This window comes from Rhododendron vialii, chromosome 4a (assembly GCF_030253575.1).
Source record: "Rhododendron vialii isolate Sample 1 chromosome 4a, ASM3025357v1".
Lineage (NCBI taxonomy): Eukaryota > Viridiplantae > Streptophyta > Magnoliopsida > Ericales > Ericaceae > Rhododendron > Rhododendron vialii.
This window is the reverse complement of record NC_080560.1, coordinates 5,082,189-5,100,368: the sequence shown is the minus strand read 5'-3', so window position 1 is coordinate 5,100,368 and position 18,180 is coordinate 5,082,189. Positions and strand designations below refer to the sequence as shown.

Below are 18,180 nucleotides of genomic sequence, written 5' to 3'. Positions count from 1 at the left end.
TTCTGATCACTTTGAGCGGCTCAGATCGTTGTAATTCGATCGGGAAAGGGGAGTCCCGCACGGTAAGACCGTGCGGGATCCCTTAGGAGATCCGGACTGTGTGTATATATATATATATATATATATATATATATACATACATACATACATACATACACATACATACATACTTCATGAAAAATATCCTCTCTTATAGTATGCTTTATTTGAATAAAGAACTCATAATGAATGGATCCAATTTTAGCTTAAGGAGTTATATCATTTGGCATCAATCAAATGACTAATCTCCTAATAATTAGAACATGGTTAAATAACAATTGAAATCATGATTACCCCAAAGAATTTGTTGATTTATTCCGAAAAAAGAAGTGATCACTCATCGACTTTTAATGTGACTCGAGCGGATATCCCTGATTTAGATGTCCTCCATCAACCGCCATTTGTTTTAGGTTCATCTCCTCCTCCCTCGAATTATTAGAACTTCTACCCTTATGGCAAAAATGAATCATGATACAAACCTATGTAGAGTCACAGCCGTAGAATAGAATATGTGGTCCCAAATACCATTAACATAATGAAAAAATTTAGAAAATCGATTAGTTTTTTTGTTCTTTTTCTTTTTTATAACTAAGATGTTTGGGCCAACTCAAATGTATTTCGACTAATTCTTAAAGACCAATCACATAGCGTATTTGCGGGAGTCCCAATTGAGGCCAAATATTTAGCTTTTCTTTATTCAATGCAGTAACCAAACTGGCCGGCCTAAAGTCTACAAATATCCTATTGTTGATGCAATAATTATCAATGGGGGTGGTACACGTGTAGTCTATTAGCTAATTAATGGAAGAAAGCAGGAGAGAAAAAGACACTTTTATGGATGGGATTGAAGCACCTCATACAATGCAACACTATTCACCAAAAATGAAAAGGTTCTCAGAGAGTATCTTTAAGCATCGGTGAATATATATATATTATAGTTAAAAGGAGTTGAAATTAAATTAACTAGTAATAAAAGAATGCACAAGTCTAGTGTACAAGACCCTCTGCTCTTAATTGAATAGAAATATACAACTAGGCATTGATTCGACAACATAAAAACCAAAGTCTCATATATCCAACCATGGACCCAAACTGTCAAAAATTAATGAAATTCTTTTTTGCCTGGCCAAAGAAAAAAAAGAAGAAGCCAAAGTCTCTCTCATAGCCAAGGTTTTGTTTTGTTTTGTTTTTTCGACAGATAGAAAGATCATTTTACATCAGATATGAAGTACATAGTACAAATCCGAAATGCTACATCAAGGGAAAATGACGGCCCAGAAAGTATTTTAATAACCACGCATGAGTTGCCTTCACGAAAGTTAGGGCTTCCTCCACTCCCAGACGCTGCAAAAGGTACCTCCAATTGTTTAGTACAAGGGACTAAAATAAGATGGTGGGTATCCAGACATGTAGTAGTAGAGAGTAAATTAACCAGCACCGGTGAATATATGTGTGCGAAAGACTTAGGGTTGCAAATGAACCGAGCCGCTCGCAAGCAGCTCACAGCTCGGCTCATTAGTGACTCCTTCAAATTCGGCTCAGAAGTTAAACGAACGAGCTCGAGCCGATTTTTTCAGCTCATTTACAGCTCGAGCTAGGATAAGCTCGGCTCGAGTCGGCTCATGAGCCGGAATATATATACTTAAGTTTAGGATTTTTATTGTTATTTCATAATTTATTTTTTCCGTTTTCACTTTCTAGTCAACCAAGGGAAGCGAGAGCACACGCACACCAGTACATCCTTGCTCCATAGGAAAATGAAAGATATATACCTTCACAATCAAAATATTTTTGGTTATATTAGGCCTATGCGATGATATATATACATTTTTTGTTGGTTCGTTAAGGCTCGTGAACAAACTCGAGCTCGAGTCAAGTCAAGGCATGCTCGGCTCGAGCTCGACTCATTAAGTTTTTACTGAGCTCGAGCTCGAGCTCGTGTTCGTTAAAAACTTAATAAATAAGTTTGAACACCGTAAAACTCAACTCGATTCGGCTCGTTTACAGCCTTGCTGAAAGTTATGGCTTCCTCCGCTCCCAGACGCTGCAAAACGTTTGTATTTGTTGTTTGGGTGGATTCATGTGTCTCCATTAAGTTAGGTGCCGAATTAGACTACTTTTGGGACACATTACTCCAATGTGCATGCTTTCTTGAGATGTTGATGGGGTGAGAGGTAGGCAAAGAATCAATGGGATAAGAGGATGCCACCACGCTCCGGGGCGCTGAATAATTACAGTATTGAGTTTTACGTTAGTAATTAATTTATGCAGAATAATTTTTTGGTTTTGTCTTTATTCAATTTTTTTTGCATTTGTTAGTTTAACGCTAAATTTTTATGTGATATAGGTGAGTAAGGACGAGAGGAATCAGAAAAGTAAAAAAATTTAACTTTTACACAAGTATTTTTGGGAAATATCCAAAGAAAAACTCAAAAAGTCAGTTTTTGAACTTTTTCTTGAATATTTCCCAAAATACTGTTTAAGACTCATAATTTTTTACTTTTTCGATTCCTCTCCTCCTTACTCACCCATATCACATAAAAATTTGACGTAAAACTAACAAACGCAAAAAAAAAAAAAAAAATTGAATAAGGATAAAACCCAAAAAATTGTGGTGCATAAGTTAATCACTAGCGTAAACGGAGAGTGAATTATAGATTTGGATTACAACGAGAGTCTGGAATAGTGTGCGGATGATTTTGCGAAAGAATCTTGCGATTAAAAGTATAATTAGAAGATATTCATCCAAATTTGTTAAATGGTGAAAACATTTACCGGCCAAACACACCGTAGAAATTTTACTTGGTAAAAAAAATTGGTGTTCCCTGAGTAGTGATGGAGGGTGGGATTGCCCAAAACAAAACAAAAAACATTTATCGCTCTAAAATAATTGAATAATCTCATCATCGATGAGACCAATTTGTGGTGCAGATGGTTGCAACGAGTCCCTTTACTCAAAAAGATTGTTTTTGCAAGCCCCGCCAACTTTGACGATTGTTTTTTGGACTACTGTAACGGATGATTAACCTATGAAAACGTGCATTTTATGGATCCGTCGCTGCTAATAAGCGTGTGTGTATAGAAAGTACGACAAATTCAAACTCCCTTAACTTGTACTTTTAGGTTCACTTGTAAATAGAAACCTTGTTGTTGTTAATTCAAAATTCTCAATTAGTAGTTCTTAAGTTGACAAGAAGGTTAGGTTTTAAGCATTTTCACTTTCGACAAAAGGGAGGTAATTATTAGTGATCCAACCGAATATTTGCTACTGTATATTAGTGGAATGGAAAGAGAATTAATTTGAAAATTAATTTGGAATAAACGCCCAACAGCACGAACTAGTTTGCTAGTTTGTAAACAGGTTTGGATTCTCTTCGGTCCATGTTTTGGATTGGACGGGATAGTCCAAATCTGGACGATATTGGTATAATCAATTGTTTGAATATGCTCAAATACTTATTGCAGTAATGGACGATCATTTAGATGGTCTTGTTCAGTCCCAATTAGGGACTCGAGAGGATCCAATTTCTTTGTAAACACCAATGGGCTCATGTCCTATTTGATAACTCATGTCCTATCCATGTGGGAAGCCAGAGTTCGGGGCGTTTGGGATTCAGAGCTATGGATATCCTTTGAAACTTCATGTAGACTGATCTACTAACATCCCGCTAATTTCTGCTGATGTATAATATCGGTAAAAAATATAAAAACTCCCTTTGTAAACATTGAATTAATTATGTGTTGACAAAAGTTTATCTCAATTATTTCCCCAACTTACGTGGCTGTTCGTTTTCAACGGTCACAAATTACTCCCGTATGAGAGTTGGGAGAGATTATTCAATGCCCTTTCGACACCACGTGGTGGTGTCCCAAGCCTCTTCCCACCTCACATTACACTATGGTCTACACATTTAGTCTCGGGTCCCGCAAAATTTTGTCGTTAAAGAAGACTCTGGGTAGAGATGTAAACGAACCGAGCAGCTTGCGAGTTCAGCTCGTTCGACAAAAGCTTAGCTCAGTTCGATTAAAGAGACTCGTTTAGTAAATGACTAAACTCGGCTCGAGTCTTGAGCCGAGCTCGAACTCAAATGTTTGGCTTGTTTAGTAAACGAGTCGAGCTCGAGATCAACAAAGCTCGGCTCATTTACACCCCTAACTCTAGAGCACCACGTTGAGGTGCCTCAAGAGCAATGAATACGTTTCGAGAGTTGTAATATCCTTGTAATCATTGATCCCTCCTGATGAGATGTGCATATGGAATTTATTACTCATAATTGCATATTCTCGAGCATATGCCCAGATTGATTCACTCTCACCCTTTAAATCTAAAACTCGTTTCAAGTTGACACTTAAGAGCATTTTAGTGGAAAATTATTCATGATAAAAATAATAAACTAAGTACAAAAGATAAGAAAACCAAAAAATGATGCTCCGTACCTAATTTCACGATCATTACCCATTTTTTTTACCTATTGCGTATGCAATCCATGTATTTGAAAAACAACCGTCTGTTGCCTTGAGGTAGGTAAGTGTGCGCATCAATGGATTTTCGTAGTTCTTTTGGCGTAACTTCTCCAAAGATTTTCATCAGTATGTGAAAGTTCATATTCTTTTTACAAAAAAATTTCCAGACTTCAACGATAAGACATATCTCATCTTCGGACCTTTTTACTCGGGTTTTACTTTGAACTGGATCCTTAAAATGTTTAAATAATTTACTTTGTTTTTATATAGGCCTCACTTTTATGTTGAGCTATACAATTATGGGCCCCGAGATTAGTCGAAATTTGAGGCTTCAAGCGGTGGCTTTACCCGCTTTACCCCAAAGCAGGCTCTGCTTTCAGAAAAGCTCTTTCGATGGGATTTAAGTGGGTTTATAGCGATCTCTTAAAAGAAGAAAAAGAAGCCAAGGCATGAAATACCAGCAACATAAAAAGTTTGATGGCATTTTTGTATGCGCCTTTACTTCTTCTTTTTTTTCAATCGATAGAAGAGATCATTTTACATCAGATAAGTACAAAGTACAAACTTGGGACACTATATTAATTGTGAGAGTTCACGAGACAACCAAGCCCAACAACTCAAAGAAATAAACCCATATAGGGTAGAGGTATACAAAGAAATGAAAAATCATCTAAGGGAAGAACACCCACACACAGATGGGAAGACTCAAACTTCTGACCTCCTAGTGAGATGCAAGAGTCCTGACTAACTGAGTTAACCCCAGTTGGTTGCCTTTAGGTATATCGTACATCTTCTAACAAGTTGAATAATGGTCATAAAATAGCTTGTGTCTTTATTAGGAATTAGGAGATGGTGCTATGCAGTGGTATGTGCAGCACTGTGCTGCAGACCTCCTAGTCGTCGGATCATGCATCCGACGGCTCGGATCTCAATCTCAGCAATGAATAGCTCTCGATCGTTGGTTGCCGAGATGAGATCCGAGTCGTCGGATGCATAATCCGACTGCTCGAAGGTGCGCAGCACAGTACTACGCCCATCACTGCACAACACCAACCTAAACTCCCTTTATTAGTATCAACTTTCAGCTTTGAGTATGATATATAAATAAATAAATAAAACCTTTCAACTTTGAGTCACTTAGCAACAACACCACCACTATCACAAATGCGGAAATGCCTAATACTTAGGGCTCGCACGTAACTCATGAAAAAGAAAAAAAAAGGAGGAGAAAAGTTTAAAAAAAAAATTCCTCCCCTTGTTCGGTTTGAGAAAATGGCAAAATAGAGTTCCATACGTAGTGTAACTTTCCTCTCATTTTTCCTCTTAATCATTTTCCTTTTCTTTTTCCCACTTTCCACGAGTTCCGAACCGAGCATTACTTCTGTCCGGCTCGGGGGTCATGGACTCACGGGTTAAGGAAGGACTATCCATGGGCAAGCTCATCACCGTTGGACTTAGTTTACTATTTTTATCATGAGTAATTTTCCACTAAAATGCTCTTAAGTGTCAACTTGAAACGAGTTTTAGATTTAAAGGGTGAGAGTGAATCAATCTGAGCATATGCTCGAGAATATGCAATTATGAGTAATAAATTCCATATGCACATCTCATCAGTTTACTGTTCTTCTGGCAAACAAAAAAATAGGGTCAAATAGGAAAAATAGGGTCGCTCGGATGCAAGATTTCAACTTCAAGGGACCAAATTATAAGGTCATTTTAGCTTCGGGGCGAACTTATATAACTTTAGATAATTATCAAAATTATACTAACATAGGTTTGTTAAGTCTGGGAAGTAGATATTGTCATCGAAAATGTTCGCCGCAAAGTTGACTTAGTTGATTGTCATTTTGATTTTCAAGATTGGTATATACAAAAGCAGGAATATACAAAACAAACTTCAAAACAAGGGGAACGTTCACAAATGAATGAAAGTAGATTAATAAATTTTTTTTTTTAAAATAAGATTAATAAATAATCATTCATGCTATTTGGCAGTTTCTGACGCGATAGGGAAATGAGATTAAATTCTTTACACCGCTGGTGTAAACATTTGTTTCCTCCAAATCAATTATATTGCGTCACGTCGCCATATTTTATTGATTGGGACCACTGTTTTGCAACGTAGTGCAATATAATTGATTTGGAGGAAACAAACATTTACACTGACGGTGTAAAGAGTTTATTCTCTAGAGGCAATATACAAGACTTAAAATCATTCATGCTATTTAGCAGTGTTTGATGCTCTTTTAACACACTCGAACAAAGCGTAAACGTGAACGAGTAGCTGAGGACAGCTGTGGCGAACATGTATATAATATGGAGCAGCAGTTTTTGAATTGTCTATATTTTGGATCTTCGGATTTGTACATATTTTTTTTATAGCTAAGATTTATAAGTAGTAAGACTAGAAATATATTTGGAAAGAATGAATATTTGGAAGAATGATGAAAGAAAAATTAAAATTGATGTTTCCTAATCTTATTCTGATTTCTTATTTTCGAATTTTTCTTACTTTCCTAACAGTTATCAGTAAAAAACGATTATTGTAATCTAGAGCTGTTTCTCTCTCCCTCACACGTTAATTCCAAAATGGATTCCAAAATTGCTCTCTCTCTCTCTCTCTCTATGTGGGTCCTGTCATTTTTTAAAATGTGTTCAGATTACTAATTGTTTAGTTGGTTGAGTGATTGAGGAAAAAAAATTGATTAATTATATATTTGGTTATTTGATTCATTGTAATATGTTGGTGGCAGCATGTGTATTTGAAGATTCTATGCTAATTTGAAGAATATATATATATATATATATATATATATATATATATATATATATATATATATATATATATATATATATATATGAGCGTTCTGGGGACAAAAAAAAAGATACTCCATCTCAACCATTGAAGCCAATGGCTGACATTAAAAGTTAAAAGTTCACAAAGAATTACTCCTGACCGCGAAGAATTACTACTGGCCGCGAAGAATTATTTATGGCCACAGAATTACTTTTGGCCGCAAAAAATTGTGATATCATAAATCGTTCTTTGCGGCCAAGTATAATTCTTTGTGACCAAGAGTAATTTTGTGCGGCGGTAATACTAGCATTATGCCACTATATTGTGGCTAGAAAAGCAGAAGCGCGCTACCTCTTTCTCCTGATTCTGTCCTTGATTTCAAGTATTCTAGTACCCTGTACTCCTAGGTTTCACTTTCACTGCTGGTTCAGGGCCTAGAAAAGCTGATTCTCAACTCTTTTTTGAATAATCGGATGTCTACGTCAATTTGCGCACCTCAATTAATTATGTTATCTTAAAGTTAACGACCAGACAAAACTCTAGTGGCCCAGGCGTTTAGAGCATCTCCAATCCATCCAAAATAGAGGATGGATGTAACACATTGAGGGGAGATTTTGTAATTTATTCTATTTTTTTTCACTTTTTGTACTTTTTTGGAAGAATTTTTGAGGGACCCACCGTCCTTTTTAGAGTTTGGAGAAATTTTGTACTCCAAATTTACTTTTAGTCCTCCATTTTTAGAGGACCAAATTTACTTTTGGAGGACCAAACTCTAAAAAGGACGGTGGGTCCCTCAAAGATTCTCCCAAAAAGTACAAAAAGTGAAGAAAAAATAGAATAAATTACAAAATCTTCCCTCAATGTGTCACATCCATTCTCTATTTTGGAGAAATAGAGGTAGATTGGAGATGCTCTTAGAATGTTTGTACTCCATGGAATTCGATCGTACTACCTCTTCAGGGCAAGGCCTTTAATATTTTTTTTTTTGTACCCACTTGACAAAATCTCTTGGCCGGGGTTAATTCTCAACTCATTACATTTCACTTATTGGGTTTCTCTCTTTTTGTCATCTTTAATAGTGCTGGTTTTCAAGTTTGATTGCCTCATCAGAAGTTCAATGTTCTTGATTCAAAGCAAGGTGAACGTTAACAAATGAATGAAAGTAGATTAATAAATAATCGTTCATGCTATTTGGCTGTTTCTGATGCAATAGGGCTATAAAACTTAAAGAAGAAAAATCACTTTTTGATGCTCTCCTCCAACACTTTTCTAGGCCCCTGGCCTTTTCTTGCCTTTTTGAGAACTCATTGGACTGTTATTAGCATTTTTCATATTATACGGGCAACGAACTAGAAAACGGAACACCAAGAGGTTGGGATAATGATCAAGGCTTGAGACGTAGGAGTTTGCTCCTTTTTACGGTCTTAGGTTCAAAGTCTCTCAGGCGCTATCAACTCATTTGAGGCCAGTCCACATAGAACTTTGCCCTAATTCTAAGTGGGAATCCCTCAAGTAGCTAGGCAGCGGGTTGATCCCCTAAGACTAGTCGAGTAACGCGTAAGCTGGCTGAGATACTTGAGTTATCGAAAAAACAAATTAGAAAATGGGGAGAAAGTCAAATACTCAGATCATGCGCGTCAAAGAGGCTCCTTTTTTGTCCGTTTCACCCCAAATGGTTCCAGATTCAACATAACGGCTCCAGAGTGCATTATGTGTATATATAGCCGTTGTTAAGCCCATATCTGCACCTTTTTCCTCCTATTTAAAAGATCCACCAACCTTTCTGTCAAAGATAAAAGACACAAAACCAAAACCAAAACCAAAACCAAAAAAAAAAAAACAATTCACTTTTGAAAAATCAGGGTTCCCATTTGGTCCTTACAACTTTACTCCTTTTGGGGCACAACACAGACTCCAACACTTCACCAAAAGTAGCACTCCATTATGGCTAGAAAAGCAGAAGCGCTCTCTCTCTTTCTCCTGATTCTGTCCTTGATTTCAGGTATTCTAGTACTCTGTACAGGTTTCACTGCTTCTTCGGGGCCTAGAAAAGCTGATTCTCCACTCTTTTTTGAATGACCGGATGTCCGGGTCAGCTTGCGTACCTCGATTAATTCTGTGGTCTTGAAATTAACGATCGGACAAAACTCTAGTGGCCCAGACGTTTGGAATGTCTGGACTCTGTGGAATTCGAACTTGCGACCTCTTGAGGTCAAGCCCTTTTAATTGTTTTCTCGTATCCACTTGGCTAAACCTCTTGGGGCTAATTCTCAACTCATTACATTTCACTTATTGGGTTTTCTTTCTTTTTGTCATCTTTAGTATTGCTGGTTTTCAATTTTGATTACCTGATCAGAAGGTCAAAGTTCTTGTTCAAATATCATGTTCTTGATTCAAATCTATTTAATGTCATGTCAATCTCTACTAGATAATCTTCAATTGCTAACTTACAGAAATTTCCTCAAGTTGGATATTTGCACGCTACTGCAAGTAAAGTATACATAATCCGCGGTAGTTTCTACAAAAAAATTCCGTCTTCAGACTAATGACAATAGTCAAATTGTTTTCACTAAATGATATTTTAGTCGAGGGAGCTGTATTAAGGATTGTTGTATCTCTTGAGCTTCATGTCTACTATTGGCATGTTCTGTTTCATTTAAACCTCCCATCTGATTTTTACAGTTGGCACTTTCAAATTGGCGAACGGACAGGTAATTTCAAACGGCAGCCTCATCGAAAAAGGATGAAGAAAATAACTAGTAGAATTGATTTGATTCATGAAACTAATTATCCCATTCTGTTTCAGAAAACTTGGTGTGTGGCCAAGCCATCTTCGAATGCGGCGACTCTGTTGGAGAACATCAACTACGCGTGCTCCCAGGTCGACTGCAGGATTCTCCAAAAGGGTTGCCCATGTTCCTCCCCGGACAATCTTATCAACCGTGCTTCGATAGCCATGAATCTCTACTACCAGTGCAAAGGGAGGAACAAATGGAACTGCGATTTCAAGCATTCCGGTCTCATCACCGTGACTGATCCAAGTAAGTCACACTTCCTGTTTCAGTTGATGTTTTCTGAGTAAGCATTCGGTCTTCCCGGTATTCGACATAAGAAAATGGATTTTTTCACACTCCCTTCTTCTGATAAGATAACAAGCTTCATATCGAGAACTCGAAAACATGTTTTTTTTTGACATCAGAAGTTCTTTCCGTAAACTTTTAAGAAATCGAGTTTTGAAAATCGATGATTGAACTAGTATCTGAAATGTGTCTTTCAAAGTTATTGGAAAGCAACAAACATGCCAAGTGATTTTTTTTCATTTGAAATTTTGAATTAATCTGATGGAAATGTTGTTTGTAAAAAGACTTTATACTAAGCGATCAATATTTTCATTTTTCAGGTTATGACAGCTGCGTGTATGAGTAGAAGTTTTTACAAAACAAGTATACTTTTCACTTTATGTGGATTCACCATATTGCTGCAGAGGAACAGAGATATTGATCCTTTTTTTTATGTAGCCACAGCCAAACGTAGTAGCAACTTATCCAAATTCTCTTCTTGTTTTTGTAATGTTTTCTTATAGCAATCAAATACTTTGTTAAAACATACATGTTGCGAACAGAAAAGGGGATCCTGTAGGGCAGCCGGTAGGAGTTCGGATTAAATCCGAGTCGTCGGCGTCAAAATGGACGACCGAATCGACCGCCCTACTGGCGAACATGTCTAAATGTAAGTGGAGTTGGGGATTCATCTCAATATATAGTGACTTGCTAGTTGGTGCTTTGTGGTTGCTACCATTTTTGCTTGGAGAAAGTATTATGTAGCTGCGTATAGAAATTGAAGAGAGAAGTTTCATCAGTTCTTGACAACTAGTGATACTACTGGTAATTATTCAGTGGTCTTGGGCATCACCGTGTAGAGTACAATGGTACGTAAAATAGTTATTGGGGGCATATATTTTCTTTCTTGCCACTTACACAAGTATCATGTGTGCCCCAAACGCTAACCGTAATTTAAAAGGTGTCGCTCTCCACAACGAAGTTCGCATGACAAAGACAGTGTAAAATGGTCAAGGGCCAATTATTGAATCCTCCCAGAGTATCCATAATCAAACTTTTGGATAAATTAATTTCCATCTCAAAAAATAAAATAAAATAAAATAAGACTTTATTTCGACTTTATTTTGTGACTAATCTGATCACAAGCATGGGTTTTATATACAAATTATAAGAAACTCAAGTTCCTAATTTATCTACCACGTGGCTTTTGCCGCGTGATACTCTCTGCAAATAAAAGATTGTCACCACACAATATGGGTCACTCATTGTCTCCTGACTACTTAACAAACATGATTAATAATGTCCTATGTGATAATTCATTAATTCGTTACCACGTAAATGATTGGGAGTCGCGTGGTACTCCAGAAGCGTTGAATAATACTCGAGGTCAAGTGGTCGAAGACTATAAAGATGACCCCCGCGTCTTGTAACATCTCTCTCTCTAGGCTGGGTCGCCGCCGCTGAGTGAATAATGACGGTATCCACAATCCCTTATTTCTCTCATCTTCTTTCTTCTTGTTTTTTGATCAGTCCTCTCATCTTCTTTCCACCTTGTTATTTGTATACATGTATCGTATATGTGTGTGTGCGCGCGCGTTTTCACTAGAACTAGATCAATGGCCTTTTTCGAGGCACCTCGAAAAAGGCCATTATTTTTAAGGACGGATGATATAGGGCTTTTAGGTGTTTATGTTGAGCTATCAATCAAACCAACAAACACAACACAAGTCGCGAAAACTACTAATTAGTCTAGCATTTTTTTTCCTTAGTCAAAATATTTTTATGTTGGGCGGGCAAGCGTTTTGAAGGGACGAGACATGGCCATGGGTATTTTGGTTACTTTTTTAGGCATTATCCATATGACACTATTTGCTGTCTGTGTGAAGTAAATTGGGGACTAGCTTGAATTGTGTGGCTATGGTGTGTTTGTACTGTATTGTGTGCAAGGTGTGGGTTAAGGAGAAAAAAGAGAGGAGAGTGAGACGTGGGAACCCCTCAGAGCATCTTCAATCCATCTCTCATTCTTTTTCTATTTTGGAGACTCAAAAAAAATATTCTATTCAAAAGGTAATTTTGGAGAATCAACCACTCTAACCTAATTCTCCATTTTTCACCTCCAAAACTCCCCCTAATTCTTCCTCCATTTATTGTTCAATATTGTTTTTTTTCCTCCTTTTATTAGATGCCTTCTTTTTTTTTCTCATTTCAACTCATTATTCAAACCAATACAACGATAGGATAGTGTAAATGAGAAAAAAAATAATATTATGAGTTCAAATGGTTTGAATTTACATTTGATGTTATTTCAAAATGCATTTACATATACTTAATATTAGACTCATTTTGAAGGTATTATTATTGTCTTTCCAATAATACCAATTTTGTAGAAAAAAGATGCGTAATGTAAAAGTTATATGTAATTAACGAAATTCTAGCAAAAAAAGTAATTAAATAGAATATTAGTGAGAGAGAGAGAAATGGATATGGGTCTCCATTTGGGAGGTGATCCTCCCAATATGGAGAATGAGAATTGAGTCTCCAAAATAGAGACCCCAAATGGAAATGGGTTAGAGGGTATGAATTCTCCAAAATGAAGTTTTGGTGCCCAAATGGAGATGGGTTGGAGATGCCCTGAGGGGGTCTTCCCCACATATATGTATATATGTGTGTGAGAAGTGTGAGAGAGTGAGGTGAATTGAATTGTACTAGTAATTTTTTTTGTTTGTGTTTGACTCAATAAAGATGCTGTGAGTTTTTTTGTTTTTTTTTGGTAACTAGATGCTGTGAGTATATGTGTGTGAAATTCTCTCTTATCCTTCCAACACACTACCCTTTTCCTTTTTTGTTAACTACATTTATTGTACTTGTCGGAGCTTATGCTGGTGGTAATCGTTACCTATTGACAGGACTGGACTGGTGATGCGGAGGATATTGTGTCTAGTGATACGGAGGATGATGATGATATTGAGTCTGGTGATACGGGGGATGATGACATTGAGTCTGGTGATACGGATGATGATGATGATTTCGAGTCTGTTGATAAGAAGGATAATGATATTGAGTCTGGTGATACGAACGATGGTGATATCGATTCTGGCGTTGGTTTCCATTATAGATTCGAGAAAAAAAACGTTAGTTTCCATTATGTATCGAATGAAGAATGGATTATGAATTATATGAGTTGCGTATAGCAAGTTTTTTATAACCTAGGGTTTACATGAACTGTTATCGTAATACAATTGTCAAGGTTCCCGAATGGTCTGTAAAGCGCAAACCAAATCAATTCAAGCTTCACACAAGCCCAATAGGTTTAGTGGGACGAAGCCCAGAATGAAAGAATGAAAAAAGAAGTGAAATTTAGCCACTGCCTATGTAGCACAGACACACATACGGACTCGGACACAAGATTTCTTAAAAAATGGAGACACAGACACGACATGGGGCACAGAAAAAATAAATAATTAATTAATTAATACTTGTTTTATACCAGTGAAAATATAGTTAGATATAAGCTTGAAGCTTCAATATATATAAACAAGCATTATATATAGATCGTAAAACACTTTTAATCTAAAATATTTGAAGCAACACATTTACCCCCAATTTTTTTTTAAAAAATTGCATATTAGCCCCTTGTCATGTCCCCGCCGTGTCCTCCTAAAAAAATAAATTAAATTTATTGGACATACCACGTGATCTGCCCCATACGTATTTTTTCGTGTTCCCCGCGTGTCGGACACAGGGACACGCTGGCCTCTAGGAGTGTCGGTTCTACATAGGCCACCGCCATCCTAAATTTACACAAAAAGTTCTAATTTAGAAGTTGCTTTCAATTATGTTAAGAAAGTGGGTTTTTGTTTGGTAAAATTCGTCAAGATACTAATTCTAATTTTATGAATACCATTTTCAGTTTGAGCAAAAGTTTAGGTAGAAAGTGATCATCTTGCCACAAGACACTAAAAACCGGTTTGTAGCATTTTTTTCCTTAGTCAAAATATTTTTATGTTGGGTGGGCAAGCGTTTTGAAGGGACAAGACCCATGGGTATTTTGGTTACTTTTTTTGGGCCATTACCCAAATGATGTGCTAGCATGAGGTATCGAAGCCAAACGTTCAAGCACATGCCCAGAATGAGTAGAAGGATAAAATTAGCTCCAATGCCATGAGGAAAAAATTTCCATGCTTCAATACCACCCTTTTCCTTTTTGTTAATAACTACTTTTATTGTACTTGTTGGAGCTGATGCTGGTGGTAAACGTTACCCATTGACAGGACTGGACTAGTAATCTGGAGGAGGATGATATGAAGTCTGGCAGGCTCGGCGAGATCACTACTGCTATTTGCCGTGATGATTCTTGGAGCTTGATCTCGTGTCTGAGACGGAGCAATGCCTCTTATCCCGAAGACGAAATCTTGGAGAGTATATGTTTATATGACGCTGTGAACTGTGCCGCTTCATTGCTGCGAAGGAAGTTGAACTCGGACCCAGCATTAGTTTTAAACAGGCCAATGCCGGGTGCAGGGCCATTTTCCCCCCTGCATTATGCAGCTGATTTTGCATGTCCTCGAGTGGTTGAGTTATTCCTTAGCCATGGAGCTCGAACTGATATCCGATTACATGATCCACTACATGCACGTGGTCGCAACGGGTTGCTCCCACTCGAGATAGCGCTCGATGTTGCTAGGTAACTAAAGGGCAAAAGACAGAAAGAGAAGATTTTCTGACGGAGCATTTCTTTCTGGTTTTGGCATTATGTTTTTTTCTGTTATGTCTGATTTTTCCCTTCCTTGTGACTGATTTTGCAGAGACCACTTGTTGGAGCGGACTGTATACTCTCCGGGACAATCTACCTTTCGGTTGATACTATCCCTCTGTCTTCCCGAAATGGTCTGTTTTCCTTCCCAGCCACCACCGACTGCCCCAAGGTCTCTGATATGGGGCACCGGAAATCTTGATTGTCTTCTCACGCGTGATTGAGCCTTAAATGGTCTTTTGTTGCTTCTGCTCATGTAATCTGTGTATATGCACGTGTATTTCGTAGAGGAAAGAGTGTGGAACTGAGAGAGAGAGAGAGAGAGAGAGAGAGAGAGAGAGAGAGAGAGAGAGAGAGAGAGAGAGAGAGCTGAGTGAGAGGTTTCGTAAGATTATATTACGTGGTGAATATTGATTGGAAATTTCCTCTTCATATACGACTTGTATGAAGCACAGATACTTCTAGATGAGAATCGCATTGGTATCGGGTTTTTTTTTTTTATCGATGCAGATAATTTGCTGATAACTCACTTATAAGAACAGGATCTGCAACGTTTTAATTTTATTCTTAAAGGATCGCATATTCTAGGTTACTTATCCGACCATAAGGTTGTGCTACTTCTCACGTGGTATTAGTAAGATTGTTAGAATATATAGGAATGCATAGCTTTATGCTATCTTACTCTTTACGGAGAAAGATACAGCAACATGAAAGAGGCATCATTTTTTCGATAGTTTCTTGAATATGCTTATTGTTTCATACTTGTGTTTCATGGAAATTGATTTCAACAACTAAAAAATAACCAGGTAAGTATACTTGTATGCTATACATCACGTTTCAGAAGAAATATACAATGGTTTTTCACCATTTATTAAGATTCTATTTAATCTAACGTATCCTAGTCGTAACCATATTCTAAGTCTCAAATTTTCTTGGATGGCTGTATCCATTTTATATTTGTGTCTCGTGTCAATACTCATGCTTCATCGGTTAACATTCTCGGACATGATAGGGATCGAAAAGTTATTATGCTATTTTTTTTGCAATTTATTGTCGCAGAAAAGTGCTTTGAAGGCTTGTAAGTTGCTTGCATGGTCCTCCGAGAACGTTGAAAAGGAAGCTTACTATTATGCCATAGAAGGAAAGCTCACCGAGTTTGCTATCTTACTAATGGTGGCTCGCGAAAAGGTGTTAGTTCCTATCACATTTTCGTATCAAGATGGGGATGATTGGGATGGAATTATGACGCTCCAACAATGCCTTCAAAAAAAACTTGTGTCAATATCTGATAAGTGGTTAAAATCACCGGGAACACTTGGGAGAAAGAAGACGACATGGATTCTTAAGAGTAACGCGGTTTTGAGGTCAGCTGCACTAGTGCTGGAAGTTGTTGAGAGGGCCGGCAATTCTCTTGAGGACTATCTTAAGTTTGAACAACACGGTGTATGTAGATTAATACGAGCTCCATGCTTTGTTTCGTCCTATCTTTGCTTCTTTGCGTCATATTTTCGATTAAGTTATGCGTATCAAAATAGATGGAACTACTTCGAGTGGTTGTGAACAGAACTTTTACAGAACAATGCATGATTCGTAGGTGCACGATATCAATATCAATAAGCCCTGTCTTGTCGCGCATCATATATAGTTGTCTGATCCTAGATCTACACCCGTATCCATGTAGCATAGAGTATGCTGTGACTGAGCTGTGTGCTGGAGTATAGAGGTGCTTATGGTTCAGGAAGGTAATGCATATCTGGGAGTATTTCATCTGTTAATTGTTTGGTGTTCCCTCGCTCACAGGCATCGAAAGAGCAAGTGGAGAGGGATGTTGCTTCGAGGCTTGTGAAAGCTGGATTTACATTGGAGGCAAGAGACTTCGAAGTTAGCATCAGAAACGGGTTTGGGAGCGCAATTTCCAATGTCCTTTCTTCTCTTTATGCTCTTTTATTGATCTTCTTATATCGATTGTGTTTTTCCCGTGACAGGATGAATTCTTGTGATCCCGCAAGTAGCCATACCAAGAACCAAGGGACTCCGTCGGGTAATTTGTTGATTTCTTCTTAGCAAATGTTAGTATCTGCATCCTCATAAGTTACGGTGAATTGAGAAATGGTATGCGAGCTCCTGATGCGATCTCTCAAAACAGAGAATCGGTCTCAACCGTCGCATCCTCCCTTCTCCTGGCAGCAGCAAAGGAATTTTCACCCAAGGGTTAGACTTCTTAGATTTATTATGTTCTTTTGGTGTTGCATGTTGTTTGGGGAAAGTGTTTTCAACCTGGATGCGTTGTGCCGTCGTTTTCCTTTTTTTATGAAGAAGCTTTGTGCTATGAGTTTTGGGAGCAAGACTTTTAGCTTACCTTCAAGAACACCACACGTATACAAAAACAGAGATATAATAAATAAAGTACTTCCGTGCATAACCTGCGTGTTGTCTCTTGCTCGAGCAGAACGGAATCATCTCTGGAGACGGGTATTGGTCTTCGCGGTCGACTTATCCTTTACGAAGAGCCCATAGTTTACTCTCCATGAAGAAGTCAATCAACAGGAGTCACATCCCAAGATCCACATCCACCTGTGGTTGTCAGTACTCGACATGTTTGGATGTTCAAGCAAACAGGCAAACGAAAACGATGGAGCAGGGTTTTCCCCAATATCTTCCAAGTGAGAAGCTTGCATGCATTTCGACGTTGATGAAGAGGGGGATAAGAAGTGCTCGATTCTTATTGTAGGTACCGTCTTTCGAGGCGTCGCTTAATACTTTTGGTACGGCTTATTGTTCTTTTATTTTTTGTATGGAAAATAACTTTCGCCGCGTTTGTTGGAGTTTTTCTCCTGTTTGTTTTTATTTGTTGCGGAGTTTTTGTATGTATTCTCCGCTAGATATTATTTGGATTGCTTCTAAAAGATTTCACATAAGCTTCTAAAAGATTTTTGCTATGTTTACTTCTAAAAAATGATGGGATTTTGGCTTTGATTCATCTCCTATACAAGTGTTCGAGAATGAGGCTACCCCTTTTGCCTTTCTTTTGGTGGTTCTTTTTCAATGGAGAAAAAACTTCCCAAAAA

General features: G+C 37.6%; 2 protein-coding genes across 2 annotated transcripts; both read left to right on the top strand.

Moving 5' to 3' along the window:
• Positions 1-9,094: 9,094 nt before the first annotated feature.
• Positions 9,095-11,076, top strand: LOC131322806 (glucan endo-1,3-beta-glucosidase-like). The gene is made up of 4 exons (XM_058354286.1): positions 9,095-9,302; positions 9,983-10,011; positions 10,107-10,341; positions 10,701-11,076. The coding sequence occupies exons 1-4, from the start codon at positions 9,245-9,247 to the stop codon at positions 10,724-10,726; spliced, it is 348 nt and encodes a 115-aa protein (XP_058210269.1). The 5' UTR covers positions 9,095-9,244; the 3' UTR covers positions 10,727-11,076.
• A 3,414-nt stretch (positions 11,077-14,490) lies between these two features.
• Positions 14,491-17,973, top strand: LOC131322805 (uncharacterized). Its single transcript, XM_058354285.1, has 7 exons — positions 14,491-15,043; positions 15,165-15,246; positions 16,172-16,555; positions 16,913-17,010; positions 17,098-17,153; positions 17,259-17,323; positions 17,562-17,973. The coding sequence occupies exons 1-7, from the start codon at positions 14,661-14,663 to the stop codon at positions 17,841-17,843; spliced, it is 1,350 nt and encodes a 449-aa protein (XP_058210268.1). The 5' UTR covers positions 14,491-14,660; the 3' UTR covers positions 17,844-17,973.
• The last annotated feature ends 207 nt before the right edge of the window (positions 17,974-18,180 follow it).